The following is a 16,237-nucleotide window of genomic DNA, read 5'->3' as shown; positions in this document are numbered from 1 at the left end:
AGTCCTGAAACTCAGCCCTCCAGTGCCCAGGCAAAGGCTGCCACGACCTGTGTACTAGTCCCCCCCCCCCCCCCATATGGCATGAAGCTGAATGTTGATGGCGCTAGTAAAGGCAACCCAGGGATGAGTGGAGGAGGGGGCATCATTCGCAATCAAGGGGTGAATCTGGTAATGGCGTTCTCCAACTTTTATGGTCACTGCACCAACACCGAGGCGGAAATGAGGGCTTTGTTAGATGGGCTGAGATTATGTGACAGCATGGGGCTGGTTGGATGCCAAGTCAGCTCGGATTCCAAATCCATTGTGCAGTTTATTGCCTCGCAGCCTTGTAAGGTGTGGAAGTGTTGGTACTTGTTTGACGAGGTGCTACGTCTAGTGGAGGCTTTGGGTGTGAGTGTGACATTCTCATTTAGAGAAAGTAATCGTCCAGCAGATTACCTTGCGAACAGGGCTTGTGAAACTCTAGGAAATTGTGTTTTTCTGACACAAAGGGACCTCCCTCATAGCCTCGCTTGCATTGTAAGAGAGGATAAGGCAGGTCTTCCAGTGTTTCAGTTTTAGGCTGCTTGTTTTTGTTCCTTTTCTTCTGATGTATGGGAAGGGTTTCCTAAGGTTAGAGTGGTCAAGAGGTTTCTTTAAATGTATTTTTGGGTCTGGGGTAAGGCGGGTTAAGTCCCCCCCATGTATCTCCTTCTAGTGGTTTTCTAATAAAATCCTAGGGGCCACCCCGGGTCCCAAAGAATTTTCAGGGTAAAAAAATAATAATAATAATAAAAAACTGACATAAGCAGTCGTAGAACAACAACAACAGCAACTCAGCCTTATCCCAACTAAATTGGGTCAGCTACATGAATCCCTGCAAAGATAACAACAAAAAACATACTAGTAAAAAGAAAAGAGCAGAACATCATCGCCAAAAACTCAGGGATTTTCAATGCTTTAATTTTCCCGTGTGGCCAACTAATATTTGAGTTGTTACCTTAGATCCTACTTGTCTACAAGGGTATAAAAAATTTGGTTTGGTCCAGTTTCAATCGTGTGTTTTTTTTTCTTCCTCATAATACCAATTTGGTCCAGTTCGGGCCGATAACGAGATCAGTTTGCAAAAGCCCAATCTGAAATCGATAATAGAACCTTAAAAATAATGGTTCAGTTAGCCAGGGCAAGTTTTTCTAATGAGAAACAAAACTAAACATATTAAGAAAATAAAATATTTTCACCATCCTCCTTCCACGATCCAGAGAGCTTCTATACTCCAGCTCTGTTTGCCCATTTATGAGCGATACACATCACATTCCTTGACTTCTTAACCATATTTACATGATTAAAAAGCTTCATCAGTTCTGGAATATCAATCAAAATATTGAACTAGTCCCATGGTCAATTCCTAACATCTCCCTACATTGGCCAATCAATTACCTCTTGACAGTCCGTCCAAACTACGACATGAGCCTACCCCTGCTCCAGTGTTCCTTGCAGTCCTCGGTAAATTCCTCACAACTCTGATTCTTGCGAACTCCCTACAAAATCATTTCCCATAAAAGTTGCAACAAAGTAAGATTGAGACAACGAAACATTTGCTCATCCTGTAGATGATTCACAGCTAAATAACAAGGCACAAGGCTTGGCATCCCACATGATATCCAATGGTATTCTTCAATCCCCCAAACATCCTCTGGCTGGGATGAATCTTCAAAATGAGAAACCATAATAAGCTGCAAATCATTAGTCCATCTATATATTTGATGAATTACAGATATACGTTGGGAAACTGGTAGAAATAAAACTGTCTTATAAAGCTATATTTGATGAGTTACAGATACAGTTAGCCAGGGCTGGTTTGTATAAACAAGTGCTTAACAGCAAAACCCTAGAAATCATCAAGGTATAATCTGATAGAAAATGCAAGATGTAATAATTTGACTGGGTTATTGGTGTGGCGGGAAAATGCGGGAGTAAGGAGAGATCACAGTCTCCTGCACTAAACGCTTGGGGTTATTGGGGTCGCGACCCCAAAGTATTTCACTCATGTTGGGAGTCTCGACGAATGCCAAAGTGAACTCTCCTACCTTCTCGGCCTTCCCCCTCTTCCCAGCTCTCAGCACCACTTGCTTGCTCCGATCGTATGAGAAGATGCCGTTGGTCAAGCGGATGATGTCCCCCGCCTCAAAGGCGTCACACTCTTCTCCCCACAGCTGGAAGTGAACCGCTGCAGTCTCATCCGCCACTAGTGCCAAGCATGCTCTGTTTTGCTTACCTTGACTTCCCATAGTTCTTGTTGAAGTGTTGCGCTTCTCCAGCAATATAAATCTTGTGTTTATGTTATTCTCCGCTGCAGGGATCATGTCTTTCAGAGTGATTGACGATGATGAGGCCATTCTTGTTACTGTTTGTTGCAGTTATTAATAACCTAGAAACAAACAAGAGGGTTGGGTCAGAATGTTTGATCCCAAGATTTGTATCGACTCCATCAGCCATAAGCATTATCACAATGAAGCTAAACTGGACGTGAAATTGAGTCGTCCATTTAGTTGCCCAGCAATCATTCATGATTCAAACCCATACAAACATTTCTACGAACATGTAACAAACAATATCCCTTATGCGTCGACCCAGCCACAACCAACTGGACTGGATTGGATTCTGCCTTAAACCTAGAATCCATACATGATTCAGCCAAAATCAGGATCAACTGGAGCTGATTTTTTAGTGCTGTGATGTGACAAGGAAAAAAATACAACTTAGGAAAGAGGAGCAGAGTCTTCCATCAAAAAAAAATGAGCACAATTCGCTTTCAGCAAAGTAATGAAAATGAGAATCAGAGATTGAGTCAGTCAATGCCAAAATGTGAATCAGCTGGAATCAGTCGGAAACGGATGGATCGGTCAGGACCAATTCCGATTCAAATTGTCTGATTCAACCGACCGATTCAGATTTATTTGCTCAAGCGCCCACATGGATGTATTTCACAGTGCGAAACCGATACCGAAACCAAAACTACTAGATAAAAAAAATTTCACCAAAAATCTAGGGTTTAATAACGTACCAATCAAATATGCCCAATACTGCCACAGATTGGCCAATATGCCCGATCTGAAACTTATTCCTAAAACCATAAGCGGACTCACTAAACCAATTCAAATAAATTCAAATTCAGATGGAATTGCATAAATTAATGGCGCCTCACATTACCAAGGCTACACTTGCACATTGAGCTCCAGCTAGCAATCAGGCGGGCCCCACTCGAAAGCAATGCTTGTTTGGTTAACTTGACAAAGTTGCACTTTATCACCCAATAGTATGCTTGGATATTCAGATTTGTGATTGATAAGAAAATTTTGCTAAGCCATATTATAATTACAAGAATACTATTACTCCATAAAAATACAAGGACTTCGGACCTCCCCCCTCCCCCTCCACCAAAAACAAAAAAAAAAACAGACCATGTAAGACCCAAAAATATTATTCAATTACTTTTAATAAATTATATTTTATACTAATTATTTCACAAAAGTGACATCTAATTTGTAGATTCTAAAGTTTATTCACTTAATAGTTAATACTATATTTTACTATATCGAGGCCATATGTTATATATGGGAGAAAAAACGCCACCCGATCGCGCAGCGCACACCGCCCCTACGTCCAAACATAGGGGCACGCAAAATGACCGCCGCACCCCCTGGAAAGACTGGAATGATCAGGGGTGCGGTGGTCATTTTGTGCACCCCTATTTCTGGGCACAAGGGCGGTGTGCGCTGCACGACTGGGTGGCATTCCTTATCCCTTTATATCTAATGCTAAAATTGAAATTTGGGACCACACTGGACACTTCACTATATACATTCTGTGAGGGACATATTAATAAAACTAAGAATACCAACCATCATCCCTATCATTTTGTTGCACGATCCTTAAAATAAAGACAAATTTAAAGGAAAGAAGAAAAAGGCTATCTAACTTGGTCCAAAAGTACAAACCACACATTTAGTCCAAAAGTAAAGTTTGACACTATACCACCAACTATATCTACATGGAACATAGATACATAGATATTTTAGCAGTCATACCAACCAACATTATAACAAATATTAAGCATCCACTAGAATATATTAGTAAGCATCTAAGTTACCACTACAACATCTCAGTAAGCATCCATAAATCTAAGAGACCTTACTAATTCATTGTGGTCCTATGATTGCAAATGCTTCCAAAGGCAGCCGTTTGGGAGATACTGTCATAAATACATTAGTTCGTGCTAGATCAAGCTGGAAATCCGTGGAAGGAGCATAGTTGTTACAGCGTCTAGGCGACCCAAAGCGCTGGAGAGGGTCAAAAATCAAAGCGACACCAAGTAGGCAGTCAAGACGACCAAGGCGCCCAAGTCGGCCAAGGTGCCTGGACGCCTAGGCGACGCCTTGACAACTATGCCGGAGTAGAGACGTGGGTGGAGGAACAAAAGCCCTGCACAATATATAACGATGTCAAAAAACTAAAGGATGCAACTTGTTGTCACAAAAGTCGTGAACTGATAAGTTGTAACCTTCTTTTGATTGCCCCTTGTCTTATTTCAAAAAATTATTTAAGGAAGGATAAAAGGAGTTTTCGATACAAGTTGAAAGTGACTTATCATTATGACTTGTCAATGTCTTATGTGAAATGACTGGATTTACCCCCATTGGAAAGAAAAAGTGTGTTATCCTAACAGGGCAAAAAGTAAGGCTACAACTTCTTCTCCACTAGATTTTGTCACAACAATATTTTCCAAAACTGGAACAATGAACAATCGTTTCACATTGTTTGGACAAGTATGAATGTAGTTTGAGAAGTAGGCCAGTCATGGTCTATGTAGTTTGTATGAATGTAGTTCGGACATTTACATTATGGTTTTCTTTATGGTTAAGATAATGGTTTTAATTCCAATAGCGGTTTTAATGGCCCAACCTAAAAATAGTTTGTTGTAAACAATCCCGTACCTCTCTCTTTCTTGTTCAATTCTCTAAAATGCATTACTACAAATAAGTTTCCTCTTTTTCTTATTCTGTCTACTTTGCATTTTGATGCAGCAGCCATCAATTGGCTCGAGCAATAGCCCTTTATGGAGGCCCAGGCCCAAGGTCAATAAGCCAAGTAGGCTCAGCTACAGATCCAGAGCCCACAAGAACTTATTTTTCAAGCCAAAGCAAGCAGTCACTGGAGAGGTTTACTTGGTTTGATTTCGGTTAAGTTTCTTTCAGTAAAAGGGGAACCTTTCAGTTTTTTTTCCTTTAAAAAAGTCTGGACATGTGGTTGGTTTTATCTTTAGAAGTCCTTTTATTTAATAGCATGTGGATCAGTGGATCTCACCAGTTAATTAAAGATGTCTAGCCTTATTATGTCTTTAAAAGAGGCAAGTAAGATTTTTATTGTTGGTAAGATTTTCTATCTCTTATAAGGGAAAATGATGTACACACTTAGCGCAGGGTGTAATAGAATCTTATATACCAGCATTTATTGACCGTCGGATGAGATGTAATACATCTCAACCATTTGTTTCTGCTGTTGTTGCATCACCCCACCCACCAACCACAGCTGCTGCAACGGTCCCCTCTCCCTCTTCCCATCCATTCCCCTCCGGCTCTCCCTCTCCCTCTCCCTCTCCCGAATGTAAGGCTAGATTAGAGATAATCAGATAACCTCATAGTTGTCACAGTGGCATGGCGGTCCAAGGCGGTGGAGGCATGTCTAAGCGCTTAAGCAGTAAAGCGGTCGCCTAAGCGGCGCCTAAGCGGTAAAGGCAGTCTAGTGTTAGTTTTCCCCCTCCCCCCACCCCAAACACTCAATACATGATGGCATGATGCACCTTATATCATTAAAATTTAAAATTAAGCCACCTCAAGTCATCAAAATGAAAAATCATACATGATACATTAAAATATAGAATAATCAAACATCATAAATTAATTAAAAATCCAAAAGAAATAACACCAAGTCACAAATGAAAAATCAGCATTCTCTTATTTATTAATAAGTTAATCACTAATCAATAATCACTAAGTCTTAGATAAAAAACTAACTATTATTATCATTTCATAAAAGACATAGTTGCAGCAGGTGTTAGTACTACAGAGAAGAAGAAGAAGCAGCAGTTCAACAAAGTAACAAACAAAAAAAAAAAAAACACACAAACCAGAGAAGAAGCAGCAGCAGTTATGCAAAGGAAAAAAAACAAAGAAGCAGCAGCAGCATCAGCATGTGTTACAAACTACAGAGAAGAAGAAGAGCAGTTAACCAAGCATTCAAGCAAAAATAAAAAATAAAAAACAGAGAAGCAGCAGCAGATTAGTGCGTTAAAGAGAAGAAGAAGCAGAGCAGCTATCCAAGCAAAAATGAAAAAGAGAAGCAGCAGCATGCGTTACAAACTACAGAGAAGAAGAAGAGAAGTTAACCAAGCATTCAAGCAAAAAAAAAAGCACCGAGAAGAAGAAGCAGAAGAAGCAAAGCAGCTATCCAAGCATTCCAAGCAAAAAAGAAAAAGAGAAGCAGCGGCAGGTGACACCAAAAAAAAAAAAAAAACAGAGTAGAAGAAGAAGAAGACAACTATGGAGTTGGAAGAAGCTTACCTTGCCGGAGATGGAAAAAGCTTTGCCGCCTTCGTCTAAGTCTAGTTGCCGGAATAGTGCCGGAAAAGAGGAACTAGGAAGAAGCTTTGCCGCCTTCGTTTGCGCAGATTTCGCAGAGAGAAAAAACTGGTCAAGGATTTTTACTTTTTTTTTTTTTTTTACTTTTTGAGGAGTTTTAGGTTTTTAACTTCTAGCTCTTTAGGGATTTCAGTTTTGTATGATCCCATGTAGCAGCATTACACGAAATACTTTTACATCAACAAATAAAAAGTTTAGAAACAGAATAAAGGAATAATGCATGCAAAAAAAACCACACTCAAGAGAGGCGGCCAACTTGACCACATGGCACACCAAGGCGTTGCTTTAACCGCCTTGGCGACGCCTAGTTGGTCAAGGCGGACGCCTTTCGTGACTCTCATTAAGCATACCATAGCTTAGCCCTTGGATTCCCGCTTGGATGCCAAGGCGGCGCCTAGGCGACGCCTTGACAACTATGGATAAACTAAACCCAACAATACCCACAATGCAATGAAATTCAAACAACAACTAATTCCCAAACTGCAGACCCAGTCAAGGCTATAAAACTCAGAATTAAAAGGTGCAGTAGAACCTCGATGCTCAGCCAAGTGGTGGACCTTAGACTCAGGTCGTGTGGGTCTCAACAAGGCAGACTACTCCTCCAAAAGGGGGCTAATCCTGAATTCCTGATGGCCCGATAAGAAGATAAGGGCAGAGTACCGAATTAGAAGGTTAAGACAGAAAATAGAAAGAGGTCTGTAACTTGCAAACCAGCAGCAGGAATGGTTCCCAACTTGAGTAAAGTGGAGAGGATGCTGAGGTGGGTCTGTGCTCCAAAAATCAGTCAATTCTAATGGCTGGTTGTTGAGTTATCAAAGCCTGAAGTTGCAGCAGAACTAGATCGGGAAACTAGAACTGCAAGGGTGTTTCACTCTTATGATTGTGTGCAGCAGCAGCAGTACTTGTTGATGATTATGGATCGATTCAGGTCTTCAAAGATGTAGTTGCAGCAGCAGATTGCAGTTTCATAATAGCAGCAGCAGGTTGGGGAATCGATTGGAAGAAGAAGAACAAAAAAGATGGAAATAAAAAAGGGGGATAGGGTCAGCTCTCTCAGCCTCTCATCCTCTCACCAGGACATAAAGTAGCATAAAAGCAATTTTAATTCATTAACATAAATCATGGGGTGGCCTCTTAGGGCAGTACATTATATAAGCTCAAGTGTTGAGCCCAAAAATAGAAACAATAAATTAGAACATCCCTTATAGACTTGAGACTTGAGTTACAAAGAATTAGAAAGTGACTAAAATAGAAATTCAAACTTGGCAGGGTTCCTAAAATAGAAACTCTAAATTAGAAACAAGTAACCAAGAAAAATAGAAGCTATATCCTTGTCAAAATGGAAACTAACTTAGTCTTCAATCTTCTAGAAGCACCAGCTGATCCATATAATTTGTGGTCCCACTATATTAAGAGTCTCCATCGATGCAGCTGAAGAAACAAGAAAAATGACAAAACTGCTCCCACAATTTTGGGTTGAGAGACCCAATACTCCAGTCCATGTGGGCTACTCAGCTAGGCTGGTTGGCCCTACTGTCAATTGGGTTGGTCCACCAGTTGATGAAGTGAACCAGCCCTCTTGTGAAGCTTGTGGCTAGCATATTGCTTGCCAAAGCATTTGTTTGCATCACTCCCCTCCCTCTACCCCTTATTGGTGCCTCTTCCCATGCTCCACTTCGATTCAAAAACTGGACATTCAATAGTTTTGATTGGGTTTCCTGAATTGGCGCTTTATTCCTCCCCCACCCCCTCTCAAGTAGGGGGGAAAAAAAAAATTTCAAGGGAAAATCCCAATTTTTTTGGTAAGTAAAGGATTCTGTTCTTCCGATCAATGTCCAAGAATTTTAGCGATAATCCATAGTTCAAAATCTCGCGAAATCTCGATCTAGATTTCGAGAATTTCGACCCCCTCGAAACGAAATGACCCCTCGAATAAAAAAAATACAAAATTTCGATCGAAATTCTCGAGATATCGAGATTTTTTCAAAATCTCGCAAGATTTCGAAGATCTCGAGAAAATGCTTTATATAAAATACCATGTTTCGATAGTCTCGGTCGAAATTTCAACCGAGACTGAAAAACAGAGAGCATTTTTCCTCTTTTGCTTGGTTTTTGAAGGTTTTTGCTCATTTCTTCTTCAATCTTCCACTTCCCACTTGAATCCTTGCCGCATCTACGCCGGAATCACTTGGAGAACAAACTTCTTAGCACATCTGTGAAACCTTTCCACTATTCCAGGTAAAACCATATTCTCAAAATTAATTTTTTTTAGGGAAATGCTTGATCAACATGTTTGTTTATGATGAAATAAATATATGTTAGACACCGGAAGCCGATCTACGACTTCACGGTGTCGAAATTTTTTTTTGGTATATATATTATTTATTTATTTTCTACTTCAAAAATTGGATTTATTTACAACAAAAATCAAAAAATAATAGGGGTTATGTATATTGTATGGTGATGAATTAAATATATGTTAGACACCATTGGCCGATCTATGGCCTCATGATATCAAAAATATTTTTCTGCCAATAATTAATTATTTTAATTTTTTAAAATTATAAAAAATATTTAAAAAATTCAAAAAAATAGCAAAAAATAAGAAAAAATGAGGTTTTTGTTTTAAAATTACTGAAAAATATAAAAGTAAATTGTACATACTTCTTATTTGCTGCTCATTTACATATCTTTTCGATTTTGTTGTGCTAGGCCAGTATTTATTTGAAAATTATTTTTAAATATGAGAAAAATATGAGGGTTAGGGGAAAAATACTAAATAGTTATATACTTATATACTTGTGTTAGTGCTCTTAAATCTTAATTCTTAAACATTTAAACTAAAAGAATTGATGTGCTTGATGATTAATGAATTGTCTTTTATTCATGCAACAAGAAAACTAGTCCGATTATGACAAACCGTGGTAAACGACGAGCCAGAGGCAGCGAGGGGCGAGGCGGCCGGCCCGACCCGAGAGGAAGGGAGCACACCCAAGTGCACTAGGGGTGACATTGCATGGTTGCATAGCACTCCAATTGATGGGGATAAAAGAAAATCCCAATGCAACTATTGTCACATGCAGTTTTGGGAGGTGGTGCCACTAGACTCGAACAACATCTAGGGGAATTCTCCCGAAGTGGTCGCATGTCATATGGTCTCTGTGGAGGTATCTAGGGCTGTCATTGATTACATGAAGGGAGGGAGTAAGAGGAAGGCTCGGAGGCGAAGGCAAAACTAGATCTTGAGGAAGCAGTGAGGTGTACGGCAGAGGCCAATCAAGCCATCGTGATGATGATGATGATGTGATAATGAAGTCTTTGTTCCCGATGATATAGAGACCGAGCAAGAGGCTAGGGATTGGAGACGAGCATAGATGATGAGCAAAGCCGTTATCATGAGGATCGGGAGAGAGTCGAGAGATAGAGAGTAGGTGGTAGTGGAGGAGCTAGTACCTCTAGAGTCAGGTGCTAGTGGCGGTGGAGGAGCGGTACAAGTGGAGGAGGTGGGTTGCCTAATCCCTTTAGGAGATCACGAGTACGAGGGCAGCTACCCTCCGCCTCCACCACCACAAGATGACCAACTTCACCAAGCACCTGGTGTTTATAGAAAGAAAGGCAACAAACAACCAAAAATCAAGGGAGCATGGAAAAATCAAGGGGATGGTGAAAGAATCTTTAGCTAAGTGGATGTTATACCATACCATCCCAAGAAACACAAGACAAGGCCCCTTTTATCGGACTATGATAGATTCCATTGTTGAGGCTGGCCCAGGTATAAGGGGCCCACCCCATATGAGATTATGAATGTGTATTTGCCCCAACGAAGAAAGAGCTTGAAGACTACATCAATGAAATGAGGGGGCTGTGGAAGAACTATGGGGTGACCATAATGTGTGATGGTTGGACTAGTCCTACAAGAAAGTCCATCATCAACTTTATAGTGTATTGTGATGGGAGGACAATCTTTCAAGTCTGTTGATGCATCCAAGGAGAAAAAGGAAGCAAAGTATATCTACAAATTCTTGAAGGAAGTGGTAGAAGATGTAGGAGTGGGAACGTTGTCCAAATTGTAACGGACAGTGCGAAACAACTACGGAGAGTGCGGTGAGAGGTTGATGCAAAACAATAAGTACCGGTTGTTTTGGACTCCATGTGCTGCCCATTGTATAGACCTCATGTTGAAGGACATGAGAAAGATCAAATTGGTACAACATGTTGTGGAAAAGGCAAGGCAAATGACCAACTTTGTCTACAACCATGGGTTTGCACTAAACCTCTTGAGGGAGAAGTGTGGGGGTGACTTAGTGAGGCCAGGCATAACTAGATTCGCCACCAACTACATTGCACTCAAGAGTATAGAGACCAAGAAGTCCGGGTGAGATCAATGTTTGCTTGAAGACTGGTTCAACTGGAATGGGTCCAATACCCATGGTGGTAGGAAGCACAAGCTACAATTTCATCGGGATGACTTTTGGTCTAAGTTGCATAAAATGGTACAACCTGGACCCAATGGTCAAGGTTTTGCATATAGTTGATTCTGCTATCAAGGGACCAACCATGCCACATCTATATGCTACTATAGACTTGATGAATGAAGATGTTTACAATGCAAATCCACGAGGTAACAAACACTTTCTCAAAATTATCAAGGAGCGCTGGGAAAATCAACTTATGCATCCACTGCATAAGGTTGAGAAGTGTACACTCTTTGTTTTTATGCAATTACATCTTTTAAAGTTAATTTGAAGGATATATTACTAACTAGTCAATATGTAATGTCAATTTCAGCATATTATTTGAACCCCAAGTACCAATACGATCATAGGCTTGGGTTGAATAATAGTCTTATTGGCGTAGTCAAAGAAGTAGTTGCCAAGTTGGGCGAATAGTAAATTACAGCGATATGCAACAATGAGGTGAGTCTTATAAGTTATAATTCATTTGGAATTACTCAATTCAATACTAAATAGTAATGAGTCATTACTAATTTTAAATATTTTCCAAATGATTATAGTTGAAGACTTTCGGGATGCATTGGGAAGTTTTGGAACCGGTGCTGCACAAGACCGGACACGCGGTGATGCCGGTACTCATTAGTCATTACTTTATTAGTTATTACTCAATTCAATATCTTATTCTTTTGAAATGAAGGTGACATGTTTCTTTTGTTGTAATGCGGTGAATGGTGGGTGTTGTATGGGGGTTCGGCAAACAATTTAAGAAAAATAGCAATCAAGGTTCTCTCCCGGACATGTTCGGATCCGGCGTGAACGGAATTGGAGTACATTTTCTCTCATCCACTCCAAGAGAAGAAATAGATTGGGTTACGAACATCTCTCTAACTTAGTGTATGTGCATTATAATTTGAGGTTGAAGATGCAACACATACGCATGGGACAAGAGGGTATCTGGGAAAATATCGATCTCGCCGACATTTTCCAGGTGGAGTCGATGATGAAGATCCTATTGTTGATTGGGTGAGGATAGAGGTGAGCGTGTTAGATCAACTTGGAGGTAGACTCGACCCCATGATAGCCGAACACATAGAAGGCGATGTGGATGACTTTATGGGCTGGGGTGAGGTACATGCACGGGACGCGTCACCCATACCGTTCCAATCTTGGTGGTGTTGATGAGGAGGGCGAAGATTGGTCTATGTCATCCGGTGGAGATGGTGGTGGTGGAGATGGTGGTGGTGGAGATGATGATGATGGAGGTGATGATGAAGGTGATGATGGACGTGATGATGATGGTGATGGTGGTAAAGCATATGAGGGAACTCGAGTCCCGTTTGTGGTACAAGGGCAAGAAGAGGCAATCCGTGCCCCCACGCCCCACACCACCCACACAACCCACATCGTCCACCTCGACCTACTCGAGAAAGCGGCGTGGCGATCCCGTCCGGTGGTCGTGGTAGTGGTACTAGTAGGCGGTGAGCTTATGGACATTGATGCCCTATCGGCTCTGTTGGTGGGTGAGTATTGGCGATAGAGACAGAGATCGAGTGAGCATTTCCGTTCCCCATCTTTTCATGTAGACAGGTAGTCCATCTCCAAGCAATCGAGCATGGTTCATCTCATTCACATCCATGTGGCGAAGGGCATTCAGGCGCGTACCCTTGGGGCAAAGAACCTATATCTTCTCCATCCATTCCCGATTTTGAGTATGACTCCCACTCACAAGGATATAGTGGATCGTCTTTTGTGGATGACTTCTTTTCCTACACTAGCTACCCAACTCACCAACTGCAGCCGTACAACCCGTACATGCTCCCAGAGCCATCATATGACTCATCATAGTGGATCAGTGGGTAGTACTTCTTCACAGTTTGGTGACCTATATCCTAGGATAGGTTACCTTCAGCATGTTGATGATGCGAGTTTACATGGCCACTGTGGATGACTACACTCGCTTCTTCTCCCGAGTATAACGTGGCATGCATTTGTCCTACGATCGGAGAGCAATACACGTCGGCTCCAAAGAAACCATGAGTGGGGTTGATCCCGGACAGCGGAGTAGTTATTATTAGCAAATTTGTAAACATTTGAGATGAATGATGACTAGTTGACTACTTCACTTGTAGCCTTGTAGGGGTCAATTGGGGATATTGACATATTGTGATTTGGAATGTTTGATATCATCTTCTTAAATCTTAACTCTTAAGTAGTTATTTGTTAACTTGTTATTGACTTGATGTCTTATGTACTTAATATTATGATTTATGACTTAATTTATGAGTCATTATGTTTCCAACTTAGTTCCAAGTCAATTTACTTGTTTAATGTACAATGTGTATGTGTAAATGTGTAATTAACTAAGTTATACATTAGAGTTCGACCATACGTTGCCAATCAATGGTGCACATCCAAAACACTATTTTGGGTGACTATTTTTGCAATTTGAACATTTAAATGTGTTTATACAGCCTAAAATAGGGTTTCCATGAAGTTTCAGGCCTTAACTTGGCCTAAAACCCACCGAAATGACCTATCGAAACATACCAGAAAAAATACAATACTTCGACCGAAATATCCGAATTTTCGAATATTTCGGATATTTCGGTCAGCTCGAAATACCGAAACGAAACGAGTTCTCGAACTATGCAATAATCTCTAGTACCCATTTGCATAGTTTTTTTTATTAGCAAGAGAAAATTGAGTTCTTAGGGTTCTGGGTAGGTAGCTGAGAAGCTTCTATGAATTCCTATTTCTTGTTGATTGCATGCCAATCAAGATTTTGGCTACAAAACCAAAGTGGCTATTATCTGCCTATAATTGATCAGAAATCCACTTTATGAGTTGTTTCTTGTTTTTTTTTAACTTGAACTCTTTTTGATTATGAAGATAAAAGGTAATGGAGATTTTTTCATCGGAGGATTGAGAAGGATCATCTTCTTTTTATTCTTGGAGTTCTTTCTTTCTTTCTTTCTTGGCTGGTACAGTGAAATCCGATCCACGGCTCTGATATTTCAAACATGGCTATGAAATCTGGTGCTCTTGATTACTGGCGCAAGTACTTTCGGACAATGAATTTGGACATCTTTGAGGTCACTGAGTATGCGATCATGGCAGCTGCTTCGGAATGTTGCAAGAAATTTAAGTTCAGAAGGGATCGAATTGCAAAGCAACTCTATACCTGTAAATACCCTAGGTGTTCTGGGTGTGACTGTGTGGAGTTAGAAGTGTTCTAAAAGAGGGAGAAGGCAATGATGGAGGTTGTAAAAGTGGTGGTGACTTTGAGGGTTCTGTTGGGAAGGAAAGCAAGGTTAGTTGTACACCAGTAGGTTCTATCTATCTCCATTGTAAAATTTGCAGAGTGTGCTATCAATCTGTCTATCTATTGCAGCAGTGGCTGGAAATATGATCGAGTAAAACAATATTACATTTTAGCCTCTGTTTGCAGAGTGTGCCAGTCCGTCTCTACTTGGTCATTTCTTCTCATCTTTAACAGTTCAGAATACAAGGCTACGACCTTACTTCAAAACTTTATTCACTTCGAAGCTCAAACAAACTAAAAAAAGAGTATCCCAGTGCCCGAGGCTCCTGCTACGGCAGGGTCTGGGAGGGGCAAATCTACACAGCCTTACCCCCCTGTTTCGCAGGAGATTCTGTTTCCAAGTTTTGAACCTGCAACCAACAGGTTGCAATAGCGCAACTTAACCGTTGCCCCAAGGATAAAACAAACTAAGTGTTCAGTATATAAGAGTAGAATGTATCTAACTAATCCTCTTCAACACAAATTTGAGAAGAGGCAATATGTCCTTGTCTTGTCCATGAACATCATCGTATTGACAGTTTAGGTGATTTATTACTGTTTATTGATAGTTTTAATTATAATTGTTGAACATTGATCCCGCAATTCTACGGCAGACAATTGCATTTTATAATAAAATTGTTCTCTCTTTTAATCCTTTAATTGTTGAGTGCTTGCGACAAGCAGTCTCACCATCTGCCTTTTTTCTGTTAAGATTAATAATATTATTACAAAGTATGGCGTTACTTTGGTGGAGGGGAAATTCTATCATGCTCAAATGGTGTTCTCACTTGGTCAATTATGAATTTCTTCTCTTATTAAGGTAAGATATTTGTGGATGAAATGGATAATCAGTTGGGGTTTGTGAACATCAATCTAGTGATTCTTGCATCCATGATGCCATATTCTTCTGATATTCTTATAGGCCTTCCAAATGGATATCTAAATAACTAAATGGACTACAAAGAGGACTAAGATTTGATACTGGAAATAGCTTTAGAAGGACTATATCGCTTGTTTCAAGTCCTAACATCTCAACAATCTGATAAGTGGTATCAATATCAAGATCTACTTGAGTAAGGACAATGCTTAAGCATGAACACTGAACCAGTTAACAAATCTAGAAACCTAAATCACTTTGCAAAGTTTTCTCCATCCTTCTATATATCAGTATTTAAAAGAATGCTCTTACAAGAATTTCAGCATTTTAGTTGGGAAGCATGTATGAACCTAGTCTCTTCAGATGGATGGATCAATGTTCTGGTGAACATATCCAGTCTCATTTGAGATTTAATTTCAGCATTAGTTTGCTATTAGACATTAATGATGTCAAATGAATCAATAAACAATAAGTACAAAAATTGTTCAAAGCTTTACGGACAATATTCAGCAGCAATCACTAGATGTAGCGTCCGAAACTCCTACGATACCTTTGGCTTCAGGCCATCATATTTAAACAGATGTAAGCATATTCACCTAGCACAGGCCCTTGCACCTCCATTGCAGCTAGTTCAGCTTTTTGTTCTCAAGCTTAATTTCCTCAGGGTCCTATAAGAGATATATTTATCTGTTCTTGAAGAAAAACAACACAAACCACCATTTGAAGCTGGGAAGAAACAGTTCCCACACAGTGCATAACCACATCAAACGCAAACACAGAAGATGGATTTTTTAGACCAAGAAACCTAACACACAGGAATTGAAGAAAACTGGAAGAAACTGAAAAATAGTAAGAAAATTGCAAGCATTTTACCCAAAAAAAATCATTGCCAAACAAGAGTAACAGGAATAATGTTCTTCTTATA

The 16,237-nt window shown here is 40.1% G+C and overlaps 1 protein-coding gene across 1 annotated transcript; it reads right to left on the bottom strand.

The window, feature by feature from the left end:
• Window positions 1-1,857: 1,857 nt before the first annotated feature.
• LOC122659732 (SOSS complex subunit B homolog) lies at window positions 1,858-2,393 on the bottom strand. The gene has a single exon (XM_043854844.1). The coding sequence runs from the start codon at window positions 2,376-2,378 to the stop codon at window positions 1,929-1,931; it is 450 nt and encodes a 149-aa protein (XP_043710779.1). The 5' UTR covers window positions 2,379-2,393; the 3' UTR covers window positions 1,858-1,928.
• Between the last annotated feature and the right edge of the window lie 13,844 nt (window positions 2,394-16,237).

The sequence above is a fragment of the Telopea speciosissima genome, chromosome 4, assembly GCF_018873765.1.
Source record: "Telopea speciosissima isolate NSW1024214 ecotype Mountain lineage chromosome 4, Tspe_v1, whole genome shotgun sequence".
In the NCBI taxonomy this organism is placed as follows: Eukaryota; Viridiplantae; Streptophyta; class Magnoliopsida; order Proteales; family Proteaceae; genus Telopea; species Telopea speciosissima.
Note: the sequence above shows the minus strand (reverse complement) of the source record. Positions and strands in the feature narration are given on the sequence as shown.

Coding starts and splice junctions, on each gene's coding strand:
- LOC122659732 (XM_043854844.1), bottom strand. CDS start 2,378: ATGGCCTCATCATCGTCAATCACTCTGAAAGACATGATCCCTGCAGCG.